At 34.7% G+C, this 19,442-nt stretch overlaps 2 protein-coding genes across 17 annotated transcripts in view; one reads left to right on the top strand and one right to left on the bottom strand.

The window, feature by feature from the left end:
• ank2b (ankyrin 2b, neuronal) overlaps positions 1-5,162 on the top strand; it is a 153,922-nt gene extending 148,760 nt beyond the window's left edge. For all 12 annotated transcript variants that reach the window (XM_073859548.1, XM_073859546.1, XM_073859550.1 and 9 more), the window contains one exon: positions 3,880-5,162. In XM_073859548.1, the coding sequence (XP_073715649.1) occupies positions 3,880-4,105 (226 nt within the window). In that variant the 3' untranslated portion in view covers positions 4,106-5,162. The remainder of the gene's footprint in view (positions 1-3,879) is intronic.
• A 3,216-nt stretch (positions 5,163-8,378) lies between these two features.
• camk2d1 (calcium/calmodulin-dependent protein kinase (CaM kinase) II delta 1) overlaps positions 8,379-19,442 on the bottom strand; it is a 77,104-nt gene continuing 66,040 nt past the window's right edge. For all 5 annotated transcript variants that reach the window (XM_055216883.2, XM_055216888.2, XM_055216885.2 and 2 more), the window contains 4 exons: positions 13,351-13,426; positions 13,171-13,265; positions 12,596-12,829; positions 8,379-9,417 (listed from right to left, as the gene is read on the bottom strand). In XM_055216883.2, coding sequence (XP_055072858.1) covers positions 12,597-12,829; positions 13,171-13,265; positions 13,351-13,426 — 404 coding nt within the window. In that variant the 3' untranslated portion in view covers positions 8,379-9,417; position 12,596. The remainder of the gene's footprint in view (positions 9,418-12,595; positions 12,830-13,170; positions 13,266-13,350; positions 13,427-19,442) is intronic.

Raw genomic sequence — 19,442 nt, 5'->3', positions numbered from 1 at the left:
GGCAAAACCGATTAATCGGTCTACCTCTAGTAAATAATGTCGTCTTATATTTGAGCTCTAGACGATGTCAATCATACGGAAGCTGAGAGAGGTCGTGCACTATTATTATTATTTTGCTTGTTTGTTTTCTTGTGATCACGATTTCATTTTCTCGTGAACTCAACAAAACAAAAGAAAAGTTGTATTCTTGTGATGTTTTTGAGTGTACACGATGGAACGTGTTGTTTTGTTTGTAGACAGCAAAAGCATATTTAGCAAAATTAGCATGGGTGAACAAATGAGATTTTACTTGGATCAGTGATTCGTTCAAGCTGAAATAGATTTGTCAGTAATCTATTTTGATAGTTGTGAATTTAGGCACCAACTATAAAGGTACACCTGCATTTTTTACTTTAAACAACATTTATATGGAATGATTTACAGTTAACAAAGTCACAAAACCAACTCTATAGTGTTCATGTGGTTATCAGCTATAATGCAGATTTTTGATATTTATTAAAATAAACGGTTAAATGCTATTCAAGATAGAATCATGTACAATATAACTTTATATAAATTTGTCCCTATATTCACAAATGTCGACGTCCAACTTTTTAAATTTATTTAGTCAATCGTGGGCAATTATTGACTTATATGCATCAGCAGTCCACTTCAAAATACACTAAATATTAGGGAGAAGAAATTTCGTCATGAGATTTGGATTATGTCAGCATAATGAGAAAACAACTTTTTGTTATCTCGAGATCACCAGAAAATTAAACTGTGATCACGAGATAACCTCTGTTATGTAACGATCACAAGAAATTAGGTCATGATCAAGAGAAAACAAGCAAGCAAAAATAATAATATCACATGTCCTCTCTCTGCTTCCGTACAATCATACTGTACTGTGGTAGGTGGGTAAACAAGTTTCACCTAGACTAAAGCAACCTGGTAAACTACAGTTTACAGTAAGGCAGATGTCTACTGTTTATAAAATATTAATAGGCTAAGTATTTTTTCACAATAAGATGGACAGCCTACGCTAATTGTTATTAAACCTGCAGTCCATCTGGATTTAATATGTTACTCTATGCTATATAAAAAGTATTAAAGAATGTGGGAAGCCAAAGTGATCCCCTTTGACTAATGAAAAGTATTTCAAATTAAAGCATTTTCTTTATAAAAAAAAAAACAAAACAAGAGTTGGTCTTAAAAAAATAATATTTTCCAAAAGGTACACTTTGATAAGGGCTTGTCGTCTTATAATCAGGTTCGTCTTATATCCAGGACAACACAGTAATACAGGTGGACAAGTATGTTGCATTCACAATACACTGCCAATCTAAAATGTGTGTGTGTGTGTGTGTGTGTGTGTGTGTATAAAACAAAACATTGAAGTGAGATTGAAATGAGCTTGGGTTGTGTGTTCTTACTAACATTATGGGTCCTGAAACTCTCAGTTCCTTCTGTTCATAAATCCTTCTTATGTAAATGGATAAGATTCAAAGCTATAATTTACAAAAGAAGGATTTCCATGAACAGTTGATACAGAAGGTTGTATAATCCCACAAATTAAACAACACCTTTTTCATGAACAATGTAAAAACTTGTTTATTTTAACCAATATATTGCTGATCTGCTAATTTCCCAGCAAGCAATAAGCCGTCATTCTAGGATAAACTTGAAGGATTACTCCACTTTCATAAAAACATGTCATGCAAGTTGTTTCGGTCTTTCTTTGTTTAGTCGAAATAAAGTTTTTTGAGGAAAACATTTCAGGATTTTTCTCCATATAGTGGATTTTAGTGCTGTGTAAGATCGCAGTTGTCGGATCACGACCTGCCGTTTGGCTTGCATGCGATTCACGGATTAATATGCAAATTTAAATAGTGAAAGTTTATCATTTGCACGTGTTTCTAAGGCTTGCAAATGTTAACATTCAAGTGATTTAAAACCATTTAACCGCAAAAAGGTGCTAAAGTGAGCAGTTTTCTGTACGCACATGCGGTTAAATGTGTCCGGTCCAGCTCCAGAATGTAATCATCCCTATGTAAACTATAGAGAGTTGCGCCACATACATTTGCTGAATAGAGCAATGAAAAACAATGTAAAGTTTTTATGTGAATCCACTGTTTATGCTGCATCTTCTTCCTGAAGCGCCGTTTGGAATTTGCCCTCCGCCTGCCTGTGTGTGTGTGCACGCGTTTAAGTGCCCTCAGTAGTGCACATACATATACTTCAAAAAGTAAGCCAACATAAAATCTTTCTGTTCTTTTCAGGGCACATACATACACAATGATCTCACAGTATTCTTTTTCTAATAAAAACATTTGTTTATGTCTTAAGTGAGTTATAGAGTCCGAAACCAGACCAGTCTGTGCTTATTTGTCCTTAAAGAGACAGTAACCTCAATTAAACTGTGTCATTAATGTTAATTAAACAACCCAAAACAACAGATAAAATCACTTCTGTAGCTCTAAAAAAATAATAATTATATTTAATTCATACAATAAAGACAGTGTTATGATTCATTTAATTCAATTTCTGTACCTAATGCTAATTTTAGACCTTACTTAATGTGCAACTTTTTTCTTTTTTATAAATGTTAATTTCTTTATTTGTTATTAGATTTTTCCCCACCCTTTTTTTTGCTGATCCGAAAAATTATCCGATCCGTGCCTCAAAAAACATAATGTGATCCGAACTGTGAGATTTGTGATCTGTCACAGCCCTAGTAGATTTTAGTGGACCTCAACAGTTTACAGTTTCAATGCAGCTACACTGAAAAAAATGATTCATTGAATTTAATCAATTTTTTTAAGGTAAGTGGTTGCAATCAATTTATTTAAGCTACATTTAAACAAAAAAGATTAGTAAAATAAAATATAAAACTTTTGTTTAAATGTAGCTTAATTAAATTGATTGCAACTACTTACCATAAAAAATTTATTAAATTCAATGAATCATTTTTTTCAGTGTACAAAGGTCTCTAAACGATCCCAACCTAGACATAAGGGTCTTATCTAGTGAAACGATTGTCATTTTCATAAAAAAAGTACTTTTCAACCACAACTTCTCGTCTTGCACTAGCCATGTGATGCGCCAGCGCGACCCCACGTATCACGCAATTACATAGAAAAGTCACGCGTGACGTATGTAAAACTACCGCTCCAGTGTTTACAAGTGTGGAGAAAGAGGAGCGCTCTGATGGTGGAATGATACTAATTAATGTCTTTCTGTCAGTTTATTGTTTAAAATGGTCCGCAAATGTGAGTTTCACATATGTAACGCGTGACCTTTCGATGTGATTACGTAATACGTAAGGTTGCGCTGGCGCATCACATAGCTAGAGCAAGACGAGAAGTTGTGGTTTAAAAGTGCTTATTTATTTACTTATTTTGGCAAAAATGACAATGGTTTTGGTAGATAAGACCCTTATGCCTCGGCTGGGATCGTCTTTGAAGCTGCACTGAAACTGTAAATTGTTTAGGTCCACTAAAGTCCACTATATGAAGGAAAATCCTGGAATTAAATTTCTTCTCGACTAAACAAAGAAAGACATAAACATCTTGGATTTTTTTATGAAAGTGGACTATTCCTTTAAACTAACCTTGATCCCTAATCTTGAATTTGGTTACATGTGTTTTTTGCCAAAATATGTAAGCAAAGTCAACAGTGATCATTTATGTATTTATTTTATTTAATTTATTTTGGGGTTAGATGTCTATTCAATTTTCCCAAATTTTGCCTTGTTTAAGCCTTGACGGCTGGGTTTGGACCACTATCTAAACGCAAAATTGCTTGCTTGGATGTGACTGGAGGATTTACTTTAAAAACTTTAGCAATGTTAGAGATCTTCAGAAAAGTCTCTATGACCCTCATATGTTCGTTTCACAGGACCCGCATGCATAAGACGCGCACTCAGAAACGAACGGTAGTGAGGGACGGCCAAGCCAAACAAACTCATCTGGAACGACTGGAAGACACTCCGGACACCCTGCGACCCGATGATCTGCACCAACATCTGCATCAACTGCTTCAGCGCTACTGCACCCCTGAGATCACAGACCAACCCGATGAAGCACAAGACTCAGACGCAGGACAGACGGACGATCCAGAATAAGTTTTCATCATCAGCGGGTGGTTTGGTTGTGGCCGGTGTCCGTTGAAAACCTTTTCAAATGTATGCGTGTAAACCCAGAGAGAAAGAGAAAACCACTGATTTGGTTGTTCATTGTTTTTTATCTTTGTGTATTTTTTAAGTGTCTTTGTCTCCGGTTCATTTGATCATTTTGTGACCAAAGATAGCATCAGATCGATTGAATTATATGAAACAAACTCCTCGCGTTATTTCGGTTGCAGTGAACAATGAAAAATCAACGTGGATGCTGACCTCATTCTCAAACCACTGAAGGTATGAAGACATTTGTATATACTGTAATGGACAATGTGTGTGTGTGTGTGTGTGCGTGAACAACAGAAACTATAAAAGTACAGTACAGTACCGTATACTCCACTGTCTCTTTAACTGCGGTGCGGCTGCGCCATCGACTGCTGTAATTGAAACACGTCTGATAATTTGCTAAAAAAAGGCCAAGATAAAATATTGTACGATATCAGACTGCTTTTGGGCATGTAAGTTTATAACCTAAGTTAAGTGTGATAACCAGATATCTAAAATAACTGACTATTTATACAAGCTAAATGATGCTGTCATGCTGTAGTCCTCCTTCATAATCCCAGAATGCTTCTGAATGTTGAGAATTTATTATGAAATCGTTTATTTGCGCTCATCATCAAACGCATTTATTGTAGAAATTCATAGTGAAATATTTCATAATCAACTCCACATAACCTGCAGTATGTGTGTGTGTGTCGCAGATTTCCTCTCTTGCAAACATGTTTATTTAAAACTCACTGTAATGAATGGATTTTATTTTTTGACAATGTTTTTAAAGTTTATTGTTTGTTATGTTTTGTGCCGAGACACTTTTTCCAGTATGGCTGATTTTTCTTTGTTTTTGTGAGTGTGACTGGCTTTGTCTCCTTATTTCTGAAGGTCCTCCAGGCACTTACAATAAAACTCAGAACAGTGAGGGCCACGTGATTGAACATGTTTGCAGTTTTGTTTAAAGTTAACCCCTGCAATGATGTAAAATAAAAAAATGTTAATCTCACAACGACCCATTTCTTAAAAAAAAGTAAATGTGCATGCAGGATAATTCAAATTTGAATTGCAATAATACAAATTAATTCGTTTACATTTGCATTTATAATCATAATGTTATCGAAAACAAGAGATTGTGTTAACGTGATCACTAAATGAAGAAACATTTGCAGATATCATCGACTCTTTAAAGCACAATTAAGACATTTAGCTGTTAGTAGCAATAAAGCCCACCATGAGTTTATTAAACTCAATCTGAACCTCCGCTGATATTTTGATGCATGTAAAGGGTGTATTTATGTCTGTAATAACCATCAGCTTTCTTTGTACTGTAGTGGTCACTACTAGCATGAAGACTTTAAAGTTTGATTATTCAACCGTGTCTGCCTGGGCTCCACTTAAATTTCACTTTGCAATCCAAAGTGAAAAGCAAATAAAGAATAATAAAGACTGTTAATGATCATCTGTCTTCAGTGGAAATGACAAAGAAAAAACCATCACAAAAAAACTTGACATGAATTTGATTTGGTTCAGCTATATGTTGGCATAAATACAAATGAAAGACTTCATGAACGCACAACTGAGATTTTGTGGGTTGTGATTCTTTATTGTTTGCTTTGAGACCACGTGTTATTCTTATCTTAGGTTGAGGTTTTACTTTAACGTCGGTGTAAAGTCATAAATGTATTGCTGAAACATGTTGCAAAGTTAAAAACAGTTTTTCCACTTTTTTATGTTCAGGATTATTTGGGCGGGGCTAAAACGGTGGCCTGATGACACACTGGAGCCACCGAGCATGGTCCCACCCCTAACAAAATCACGATGATTCATTCAAGTTCAATGGGGGCCGGTGACTTCTTGTCCAAAAAGTGCGAATTTAAAATATGTGTTCGTTGCGTCGTGAACCATGTGCACCATGCGTCTTGTGTCAAAATAAATGCATGCTGGATACACGTCAAAAGGGTTTATGATAAAAGATCACGTTCACAAAAAACATTCACTTAACACTAAACTCTGTTTACACATGAGATAAAACAAGTATTTTACACTGCAAAAAAAGATTTTCAAGAAAAAAATCTTAGTATTTTTGTCTTGTTTTCAGTAAAAATATCTAAAAGTTCTTAAATTAAGATGCTTTGTCTTGAAGAGCAAAACAACCCAAGAGTCTAGTCTAGTTTTTAGACCAAAAATATACAATTTAAGTGATTTTGTGCATAAAACAAGCAAAAAATCTGCCAATGGGGTAAGCAAATTTTTCTTGAATTAATGTTTAAGAAAAATGTTCAAGATTTTTTTGCTTACCCCACTGGCAGATATTTTTGCTTGTTTTATGCACAAAATCACTTAAGTTAGATATTTTTGGTCTAAAAACTAGAATTATTTTCTTGGGTCTATTTGCTCATCAAGAAAAAGCATCTTAATTTTAGAATTTTTAGATATTTTTACTGAAAACAAGACAAAAATATTAAGATTTTTTTTCTCTGAAAAAGAAAACTTTCTTTCTTAGTATTTTTGTTTTGTTTTCAGTAAAATATCTACAAATTCTAAAATAAAGATGTATCTTCTTGATGAGCAAAATGACCTAAGAAAATAAGTTTAGTTTTTAGACAAAAATTATAATGTTTAAGTGAATTTGCTCTTAAAACAAGCAAATAAATCTGCCAATGGAATAAATTTTCTTGAATAAGTGTTTATGAAAAAAGTTAACATATTTCAAGAAAAATTTTCTTTTTTTCAAGCTAATTTTTTGCTTGTTTTATGCACTAATTTACTTAAAGTTTATATTTTTCCTTTAATTTAAGAATTTTTAGATATTTTCACTGAAAACAAGACAAAAATACTAAGAACATTTTTTCTTGAAAATTATTTTTTTGCAGTGTCTTACTTAGCATTTTTGTTTGGTTTCAGTAAAAATATCTAAAAATTCTTAAATGCTTTTTCTTGATGAGCAAAGGGACCTAGGAAAATAAGTCTAGTTTTTAGACAAAAATGAAAAAATTAAAGCGAATTTGTGCTTAAAACAAGCATAAACATCAGCCAATGGAATAAGCCAAATTTTCTTGAATTAAGTGTTTGTGAAAAAAGAAAAACTTATTTAAAGAAAAATTTTCTTGGCAGATTTTTTTTTTTTTTGCTTGTTTTATGCACAAAAATATATTTTTTGTCTGGAAACTGGACTTGTTTTCTTGGGTCATTTTGCTCAATCAAGAAGATGCATCTTAATTTGGGAGTTTTTAGATATTTTTACTGAAAACAAGACAAGAATACTAAGTAATTTTTTGCAGTGTATCATAACCCCCTTCAAAGAGTCTTGCAGCAGGCTCGTATTTTGACATCACGCATGATGCACATAAGTTGACATGGCATGCCGAACACACATTTTGACACGACGAGCCACACACATGATGGGCTAAATACATGTTGTGACAAACTTTGCATCATGCGCCCCTGAAAATAAAGTCCCAAACGGACACCGTTCAGGTTCCAATGGTATTTGAAAGTTGAGCGATTGCGACTTTCACATGAGTGGGTGTGGCTTTAGGCCGCAAAGCAGAAACGCCCCCAGCATTTAAGAGCAGAGAATCCTGCAATTTCCAAGATTTTGATAACTTATTTGGTGTTTTTTAATCATTTAAATTGGGCTGGGTGGTTAATATAACATATTTTTCTGTGGTGTTACAAACTGAGAACACATTTCATTTAAATTCACCTTTAAAATGAGTTCGAGATACTGACATGTATATTCGCTAATGCAACGCACTTCTGAATAGCAACTAAAGACTTTTCATTTCAGGCCTTAAATAAATGACAACACAAATATTTTGCAGAAATCACACATTTTATTAGACATTTTGAAATATTTTGAAACCTATCAATAAATCTCCCCTTTTATGTAGATGTATTATAACCCTAGTCCAAAAAAAAAAAAAACTAAGAAAGGACGACTGGACCAATTTCACCTGGTTATACTGTATAATGGTACATATTGTGTGATATCTCCATGTTTTTGTATACTCTGATTCTTTACTGTATGTGTGTGGAAATTTCCATTTAAATGTACAGTAGTTAATATATAACATTTAACTAAAGATAAATCACGTTTTCATTTAAGCAAATCTTTAAAAGTGGGTTTGGCATGTCGCAATAAGAAAAAGTGATTCATGTTTTGATCCTACACTTATCTAATAATAAACAGTCATGCAACTATTAACAACTAATCGTTTAAAAATTCTCAGGGAGTAAATGCAGATTAAAATGAGATACAGTTATGTTAGATAATGCACATAAATATTCAAGAAAAAAAGTAAATTTCACACAATTCATGGATTTGAGAAAAAAAGAAAAACTAAATCTGGATTTGTGTTTTACAGAATGAGTGTTCTGATGCAGTATAGATCCAGACAGTATATATAGCAGATATATATATATCATACAATACAGTATGAGATATGTTACATTCTTTTCCATTAAAATGATTGTAATTGCATTTGTCTAAAACATATGAGTGGTTATTTATAAGCAACAGACATTTGAAAATAACAAAACCCTTGATAAGTTTTTCCTCTCGTCAGTTTTTCGGTGTTAAGTACAAGCCAATAAAACAGCACACGCACGCGAACATTTAACCGTTAATACTCCAAAGTGTAAAGCCAGAATAGCACTTCACATAACTTCACGAAATGTTTACATCACCATAAGCAAGCTCATTTCTTGCATTATAAGTAATAAGTCTCTGCCGTAGTGGATTCATCGATACAAATTTAGAAAAGCACAAAAACTACATTATCCTGTAAACCTCACAGCTTGATAGACACGAATGGATGTCTAACTTGGATTACTGATCAGTTATAATGAAAAAGTCTTATATATGCAAAGATATTTTTGGCCTTTTCTTTCACCTAACTTACAACTTGGCATCTTCTCATTCGATTACATTTCGAATAAACTTTGTCAAATCCTTAAACCCGAACACCACAGATTACAAGCGAATGGTTCCATACTTTTTATGTTATACAAAAATGTAAAAAGATTATAGTACTTAGTAAGAACATGCTTTCCATATAATGAGTACAGTGTGTAAACATCATACTCGATATACATATAAATGTACACATACACGCACGCGCACAACGCATCCTCATACGAAATAAATCTCTTCCTATTCTAAAAATCCAGCACTAAATGTAAACAGGACTCTGGTAGAGCAAACGGTGAAGATCGTGATTGTGTTGTTGAAGCTCTTCTGACATGAAACGCCATGTTCCTTACTGCAAAACAAAAAAAAATCACATATAATAATGTCATTCCTCAAGTATCATCTATACTATTAAAGGGGACATTTCACAAGACTTTTTTAAAAATGTAAAATAAATCTTTGGTGTCCCCAGAGTGCATATGTAAAGTTTATAGATAATTTATTATAACATGTTAAAATTGACACTTTTTAAGTGTGGGCAAAAATTTGCAGTTATTGGGTGTGTCATTTAAAATGCAAATGAGCTGATCTCTGCACTAAATGGCAGTGCTGTGGTTGGATAGTGTAGATTAAGGGGGGGTATTATCCCCTTCTGACATCACAAGGGGAGCCAAATTTCAATTATCTGTTTTTTCACATGCTGCAGAAAATGGTTTACCAAAACTAAGTTACTGGGTTGATCTCTATCACATTTTCTAGGTTTGGACTAGGTAAGCATTGGGGACCCAATTATAGCACTTAAACAGGGAAAAAGTCCGATTTTCATGATATCCCCTTTAAAAGTTAAAGGTTCTTGACCGCAATGACATAAAAGAATCACGTTTAGTTCCTGAAGAACCATTCAGAATTGTTTCTTTTATACATTTTTATAAGCCAGACAGCAGATGACTCCGGGCCGGATCTGCACTGGATCCAGGCCAAAGTCTGTGGTTCCGGTGCTGATACGGCATGGACTCGTCTTGTGTCTGGGAAAAAACCTTTGAAACATATTTTAGCCAAATATGGTTCTTCTCTGGGATCATGAAGCAACCTTTATTTTAAGAGGTTGATTTTTACTCAAAAATTAAATGAACAAATAATTTTAAAAACACCTGCTGATAAAAAGCAAGGCCAGCTGAAACCATCTTAAAGCATTAGTCCATTTTCTTAAAAAAAATCCAGATAATTTACTCACCACCATGTCATCCAAAATGTTGATGTCTTTTTTTGTTCAGTCGAGAAGAAATTATGTTTTTTAAGGAAAACATTCCAGGATCCTTCCCATTTTAATGGACCCCAACACTTAACAGTTTTTCTCAACGGAGCCTCAAAGGACTCCAAATGATCCCAAACGAGGCATAAGGGTCCCACCTACCGAAACGATTGTCACTCTTGACAACAAAAAAATGCACTTCTAAACCACAACCTCCTGCCCATCCCCAGTCCTGTGACGCGCCAGCGCGACCTCACGTAATTGCGCAATGCCGTGGAAAGGGCACGTGTTACATATATGAAACGCACATTTGCGGACCATTTTAAACAATAAACTGACAAAAAGACATTAATCAGGATCATTCCACATACGTCAACGTTGGAACGGTCCTCTTTCAACACACTTGTAAACAGTGGGGCAGAGTTTCACATACGTCTTCTGTGACCTCTTGACGTGATGACACAATTACATGAGGTCGCGCTGGTGCATCACATGACCGGAGATAGACGAGAAGTTGTGAAAAAGGGCATATTTTTCTTTTTATCATTTCGCTAGATAAGACCCTTATGCCATGTTTAGGATCGGTTAGAGTCCTTTGAAACTCCGTTGAAAAAAACTGTTAAGTGTTGAGTTAACTGTTAAGTTTTGGGGTCCATTAAAATGAGGAAAATCCTAAAATGTTTTCCTCAAAAAACATAATCGTTCAACGTTTTTCCTATTTAAGACGAGTAGTTATACGAGCAAGTTTGGTGGTACAAAATAAAATGTAGCGCTTTTCTAAGCGGATTTAAAAGAGGAACTATATTTTATGGCGTAATAGCACTTTTGGGAGTACTTCGACTCGCCTGAAAAGTCTGCTCCCCTTCTCATTCTCATAATGGGAGAGGGAGGGTGTTACTGCGCCGAGTCGAAGTACTCCCAAAAGTGCTATTACGCCATAAAATATAGTTCCTCTTTTAAATCCGCTTAGAAAAGCGCTACGTTTTATTTTGTACCACCAAACTTGCTCGTATAACTATTCGTCCTAAATAGGAAAAACGTTGATGTGTTTGGTCACTTCTAACTTTATCTCTAAATGGTAGCATTGAATGAATGGGGCTAAGCTAAATGCTATCGAAGCGTCGCAGCGCGCTCCAGCGCTTACGTGCACGTACACAGATGATAGAGGGATGTATCAACAATTCTTAGTTAAGGTAATAACATAGTTTAATATTAAAAATGAGTAGACTATTCCTTTAAGTTTGTTTATTATACACGATTTCTTCTCGAGAGAGAAACCACACACGTGCATTTTAAGATCATAAACTAGCTGCTGGTGAATGATCTCAGCTTCTGCACGAATAGTGAAGAGTTTCCTGATCTCTCATCTTTCCAGTTTACAGACATTTTTGTCGTAAATGTTGATTTGCAATAAAACCCTCCGTTTCAATAAGCTAAACGATAACTTCTTGTGGTGATGAAACACACGTCCTCACTACGGCACAGCAATGCCTTTTCTTCAAACAGGACGAATTCCAGAAATGTTACTAGGTCCTCTTACGGGAGCAATCCCAGAATAAATAATGCGACATCACACAGAAGACACGCTGGCAATTTTATGGGACTTTTCTAGATGTGCTTTGTCGAAGGGGTTTCAGATGAGGAAACATCAGTTGTTTTTCAGGATCTATGAATTATTTTGCCCTAAAACGGAGACCCTAAATTTGTCATTTCAGAAACTAAATGTGCTAAATGTAATTTTTCCCACGAAACTGAAGTGTTTGGTTTCAACTTACTGTACTACTTTTCTGCAGTTTATAAAAAAGTATTAATTGCTAGACATATTTTAATGTGTTAAGGTAAAAACAGACATTATCAGGGTTCCCACTCCAAGTCAAATTTCCTGACAAAAAAGCTGAATTTCCATGACCTATGTCCGGGATGATGTGAGCCTGGATAATGTAGCTCCCTTGAGGTTATAAAAATGTAGCTTAAATGCATGAAATGAATAAACAGCTGTATAAATTGTAGTCAGGGAAGGCTTGGACCCGGTATTCCTAATGTCACAAGTTAACAAGCGGATTACGATATTATGATAAATGAAAACTAAAGTTTAAAGCAACAAACAAAAATCCTTGATATTCCATGAATTTGACAAAAATATATAAAATTCCCTGACTTTTAATGTCTGGAAAAGACCTTTCAAAATTCCATGATATTCCAAAAATGACCCGTGGGAACCCTGAGTATGTGGCAATGACTTATTGATCACATCATTTTTTTCAACACACACACACACCTCATTTGGTTGGGACGGTTGGAGATCCAGACCGGTGGAAGTGAATGTTCTGCCATTTGCCATCTCGGCGGTGCCAGACGCGGGTTTCCTCCGACTGCATGGTGCGAGGCGTGTTGTTGGCATCCATGTACTGAGTGAGTCTGATGTAAGCGATGCAGGCGCCGTCCTCGCCGATCAGATGCACGTGAGGATTCAGCAGGATGGTGTGGATGGGTTTGTGACCTTTAGAGAGACCTAGAGAGGAAACAAGTGAAGCTGAGAGACTTTACAACTTTGTATTGTGATTCAAAGTTTTTACTCATGTATTTACAACCAAAAGATGGACTTTGCTTTTTCTGCAGGGAGCCTTTGGAGAATGACATCACCCTGATGAAATCGCTTATAAACGATTATAATTCTTTTTATATCTTTGTGACTACTAACAAATTAGTATGTTTCACAACCTGTGAGCTAAATCATGTGTAGCTCAGTTGGTAGAGCAATGTGATAGATGATGGGTTCGATCCCAGGAAAGAAACATATGTATACTAATGAAACATGTAAAGTACTTTGGATAAAAGCATTAAATGTCTTACAGTTTTCAAAGTAGAATCTGTGGAAATCCGTCCCCTCCACAAGGTTTCCCAAAGCTTCAGGTTCAAATGAGGTCAATCCAGGATCACAGATCTTCCTGTGGATCACGGAAAATACGAGAAAAACTAAACAACATGACAAACAAGAAACTGAATTGTGAAAACAAAATGATAGAGACTTACGTATAAGCTTCAAAATCTCCATTATTAATGGCTTCAATCAGCAGCTCTGTGACTTTAATGATCTCCTGTTTTTTGGCTAAAACACAGAGAAGAAGACACAGCAAGTGAATAAATGTCTAGCACTGAACGTCTGATATTCAAGAGGTATTTTGAAATCCATATAGGCAAAATAAAAAATAAAAAGTGTGAGATACGCAAGTCATGTTAAAGATGCACAGATTGACTTCTAAGACAAATGTGTCCTGATGGTTGCAGATTCATAAAAATGATTCTTATGAGCCAGAGTCTTAACAATTGAACTGAACAGACTGAATCACCAAATGTGACCCCTGTGAATCAGTCATTGGCACACAGTATATTTGTAGCACTAGCAAGAGCCAACAAAACATTATATGGGTCAAAATGATATTTATTATTAGGATATTAAGTAAAGATCATGTGTAATGAAGATAATATGTGAGCTTCCTGTATTTATCATTAGTAATGTGTGTTGTTAAGACTTCATTTAGACAACTTTAAAGTCAATTTTCTTAATATTTTTGCACCCTCAGATTCCAGATTTTTAAAGAGTTGCATCTCAGAGATATGAAGAGTTTGGTTCCAAAATGCGATAAATGGCATAAAAAAAGAGTTACCACCAATATTGTATCAGGTCAGTATTAAAAAGTCAATTCTTAATTTTACGCAAAATCGATAACCGCCATGTTATTCTGTCACCTTTTCTCTCTTTTTTTTCAAACCGCAACAAACGCAACTCCTCTTTCTCTGCAGAATGCAATAAATCCACTAAACCAATCACAGCACACCATTCCACGCACTGTAAACTATAATGGTGGCGTTTTCAGGGAGTCCTAGTTTTCCTCATATACTTTTTACTTCGTGATCAACAAACAAACAAAAACAAAATAATACTTTGATGGCTTGATAAACCTGTGGTGGTTTTCTGTGGCGGGGAAGAAAGGTACGTTATCAAAATCTAATAATTTACACGAGAGGCACTCGGGAAATGTTGGCTGTCGCTTGTTCTCACACGACAGCATCAAGCTTCTGTCATGCTAACACATTGACGGCAGTGGATCACATGAAAAACTCAGTCAACGAAAATCGAGCAGGACCAAAATTTTTTACAGCCGATCGCTGTCAAAAAAGTTCAGCGACGATGCTATAAATGTTTTTTTTTAATCAGTGTATACCACTAGTCAACTAAATGAATACACAACGGCAAAGATTAATGCACATTTATATATTGATTCAATAGATTTTTTTTGCATTTTGGAAAAAAAAGAAGATCAGTTTTCATAATAAATCTTAAAAATTATAGATTTAATTTTTTTATGTTTTTATAACCTAAAGATGCTATGTGAAAGTTTGTTACAGAAAATAGTGGTTTTCATCTCGTCTCTTTCTTGGTATAAAAAAATACATTTTTACGCAAATTAGTAAAAATGGATTTATAAAACGGGCTGTTCTGGTTCTTCATTCTGATTGGTTGAAACGCGTTCTAAGCCGTGATAAAATAAACCGGTAACCTCACGGTTCAGACCACATTATATAAGTATCACTGCGCCAATGTTGCTGCGTACTGATTTATGAAAATAAACACCACAGTCTTTAATCATATTTTTAATTTGTCTACAATTGCACAATTAATGGCCATATCCAGATAAATGTCAATAAATATTGTTGAGTCATCTCGTCGATAAAGAGAAAACGTTGTCTGAGGAGTTTATAACTCTATTATCCGCTATTATCCACTGGGTGGCGATCTTACCCAATTTAAACACTGACGCATTCACTCATCACTGAAAACAGCGTGTTTTCATCAGGCTCTGAATTTGATCTCTTACAGACAAAATTTATTCACAAAAATGGAATTATCTCCACTTTTAGATAAAAAAATTTAGAGGTGATTAGAGAACAAATGAAGGTAGGATGAAATGTTTTTTTGTTTGTTTTTGTTTGAAAGCGGATGGTCTGTTCTTTCATTTGATATTTTATGTTTATTTAAAGAAGATAATTTTTCTAAAACTGGGTGGCAACTTTAAAAAAAAAAAAAACGCTGACGGGGAAAGAGTTCAGCATGCTTCCACGCATATTTGATCACCACTTCAACAGTTGCACAATATAAATGTTAATGTATAAATTAGATGAATGTTGATTTATAAAATAAACACCACAGTCTTAAATCATATTTTCATTGTGTCTTTGCTGCGTCTGTGTTGGTTGTGAACTGCTGTCTGTTTCAGTCACACTTGATTCTGAGGAACTACTTTGTTTGGCGGAAGAGTAATATTTGTACTAATATAATTACAACTTATTTGTGTTTTATTTTATAAAATCCCGCTAACGTTATGCATATGCTAACGTAACCCACTGCTTCGTAACCCACTGCTTCTTGGGGTTTATTGCTTTATTATTCAATCTTTCAAGAAAAACACTGAGTTTTTTGTGAATGTTGCGAGCAAAAATCCTTGATCTTGCTGCACGTTTTCTTAAAAAATGCGATGGAATATGCTGGAAATATATGCAATTTTATGCAATGAAATTGAGGGAACTCGCAAAAACTGTTTGCAGCTTTTTAATGATGTTCACGTAACATATAATCACGTCACTTCATAACGTTCCCATGGCAACAGGTGAAGTAAATGCAACATTTTTCGACTTTCTGCTAAGATATATGTGATTTTTTGATAAATATGCAGACTTTGGCTGATTATGCATTGAATCATACGATCGCATAATCACGTTTTTCTGGAGGGACTGAATTTATTGCGTTTTGGAACCAAACTGTTCAAATATTGCCCTATTCTAACAAACCATAAATCAATGAAAAACTTATTTATTCAGATTTCAGACTACACATAAATCTCAATATAAATAAACTGACGATAAAGGCTGTTTTTGTGGTCCAGGGTCACATATAGTTGCTAATTCACCACAGTAACTGTACCACCTCACTCACTAACTCAATAAATTCAAGACAGTAAATGTAAAGTCATGTTGAGAACCATGAGTGATAAGATGATGAAATAAGACAGCAATAAGAATACCAAGTAAAGCAGCCCGGGGTGCACACCTGAAATGAATCAGACTCACTTACAAACTAAAGAAGTTGAGAGCAGATTCAGTAACTGACCCAACAAGTCTTTATCAGTCTCTTCTGTCTTACAGTATCAGACTCCTTTACATCCAATAATACATGCAACACACACACACACACACACACACACACACACACACACACACACACACACACACACACGATAGGCTGTCATAAAACATCTCATCTTGTCTCTGAAGATCAGTTTTTCTGACCACCAGGTGGCAGTACAACACAATTTAAATACAACAACTATAAATGTCTTCATGGAGGATCTCAAGAGACTTCACAGTCAGAATAAAAGACAAACCCAGATGTTTACTGTAATGCTTCAGTGATAAAATGACAGCTGCTCGTGTCAAGCTCTCAATACGACAGAAAATCAAGAAATGAAGTCGCATAACAGCAGGAACAGCTTGTGGCGTTACTATTTATATAACACCTAAAAAAAGGCGAGTACATTCAGACAAAACAAACACAAATCCTCTCTCATCCATGCCAATCTGAGTTTTGTCCTAACCCACCGTGACTATGACAGGTGACAGTTTTCTGGTGTTATGAACAGATATCATCGTCATAGAAATGTTTTCATTGGTGAATAAAAGACTTTTATATACGTTATCTTAGATACAATCATTGATGTCTTCAATTATTTTCCAATTTTTGGTACCCAAACCTATAGATTATGAAATGATATGTTTCTTGTTCTGGGGTGGTCAAGGTTTGGCTGGCTAGCTGTACATTTATAAATATTTAAAGTGTACATAAAATAATAATAGTGGATAGTGTGACACATGTTCTGCATCATGAGCATCTCACAGTGTAAATAAAATCAAACTTTGCTATGAAAGGTATAAATTTATGTGTAAATTGTTTCATTAAATTTGTAGCCAATTGGTTCAGTTATGATCGTACAGCGATGTGAATTGGGTTTTCTCTCTCTCTCCTGACACTTACACTGAATGCTGATGTGGCTCGTGATTGGTCGATTCCGTTCGAGGGCGGGTTTGAAGTTAAGGTAGCGGCCACAATCGGTTGTTAAGTTGATGTAAAGGAAGGCCGAAAAAGCAAAAAGGACAAGCAGCAGGTACAGGGCGAGCAGGGCTTTGAGAATACGGTTACAGCAGATTTCTTCAGGATATATCATTGGGAAGTGCCAGAAAGAAGATGAGGAAGAAGAAGATGAAGAGTGTTGGGAATGAGCTCGCTCGAGCTTGTATATTTTTGGAGAAGCTATAGGGACCCGGTAGACTAAATAAATGCAGTGATTATTTCAGGAGGATATTATTAAGTGTGAAGGGATGGATACATGGATCGATTCATATACAGATCAGTACACAGAAATGGGTGGGTGGGTGGATGGATGGAGCATAAGGTTAGGATTGTAAAAAAGAGAGGAACAAGAAAAGGATAAATGAGTAGAAATGATAAAAACATGAATAATAGATGAATAGAGCATTCCTTGAAAACAAAGACGTGAATGAGAAGACAGTAAATGTTGCTATATGAACACATTTGGGTGATTCTCGCGAAATGAGATTTATGACGTTTCATGAAACATTTTGATAAAAAAGTAAATGCTACCAAAATAAGAAGTATACAGTTATAAACATCTCTTCACTTACTATTTTGAATAGTACACGATTTCAAATAACATCATACAAACCAATCGTGTCATTTTTTCACATTTAAGGGGAAAATTTTCATTACCGCAATGTGTCCATGACTGGATTTCTTTGACATGGAAATATTTATAATTAAAAATCTAAAAAATAAAAAGCTTTAGTGCATGTTATACTATAAACATTTACAGTAAAGAAACATGTGGTATTTGGTGATCATTGGTAAATGTAGAGAAAATAATAAGGAATATAAATGTGTCCAAGACCAATTTTCTCAACAGTTTTCAATCATTGTTTAAGCCCTCAAGGAACTAACATTTTTTAAAAAATTGTTGGAAGGGACATAATTGACTGTGACACTCAAGATGGCTACCAGGTAAGCAGTTCTTATTTTATCTCAGATAAAAGTCAAAATTTTGTTTGTCATACCTAGACAACTTTTTAGTTTGTAAATGCATATATTTATTGTAATATCATGTTGCGGTAATGATAATTTTTGATAATGATAATTTAAAAAAATTAAATTATTCTATAGGAAATTTTTTAATCCTCTAAAAATAAATGGTTATAGTAAATTCAGACCATAATCTTATATGTGCAAAAAAAAAAATGATGCTAGACACCTAAGTCTGGATTCATCCATTTATCTTTTAGATTTTATGATCTTTTGAGTTCACAGAGATGATTTAAACTAATAAAGATTCAACACTGCTCTTCTGCTCTTTTTCCAGCTTTTTAAAATGATCTTCTGAATAACTCATTTAAATTTACAACATGATTAAGTCGGCAATTTTATCCCTTAAAGGATTAGTCAATTTTCTTAAAAGAAAAATCAAGATAATTTACTCACCACCATGTCATACAAAATGTTGATGTCTTTCTTTGTTCAGTCGAGAAGAAATTATGTTTTTTGAGGAAAACATTGCAGGATTTTTCTCATTTTAATGGACTTTAATAGAGCCCAACATTTAATACTTAACTCAACACTTAACAGTTTTTTTCAACGGAGTTTCAAAGGACTATAAACAATCCCAAACGAGGCGTAAGGGTCTTATCTAGCAAAACGATTGTCATTTTTGACAATAAAAATAACAAATATACACTTTTAAAGCACAACTTTTCGTTTAGGTCCGGTCCAGCACGACCTAACGTAAATGCGTAGTGACGTAGGGAGGTCACGTGTATACATATATAAAATGCACATTTGCGGATCATTGTAAACAATAAACTGACACAAAGACATTAATTAGTATCAGTTGACATACAACAACGTCGGAACGGTCCTCTTTCTCAACACTTTTAAACACTGGGGCGGAGTTTTGCGTTCGTCCTCTGTGACCTCTTGATGTGATGACGTATTGCGTCGGGTC

Source organism: Misgurnus anguillicaudatus, chromosome 21 (assembly GCF_027580225.2).
Source record: "Misgurnus anguillicaudatus chromosome 21, ASM2758022v2, whole genome shotgun sequence".
Lineage (NCBI taxonomy): Eukaryota > Metazoa > Chordata > Actinopteri > Cypriniformes > Cobitidae > Misgurnus > Misgurnus anguillicaudatus.
The sequence above is the reverse complement of the archived record's forward strand: the minus strand, read 5'-3'. Positions and strand labels throughout refer to the sequence as shown.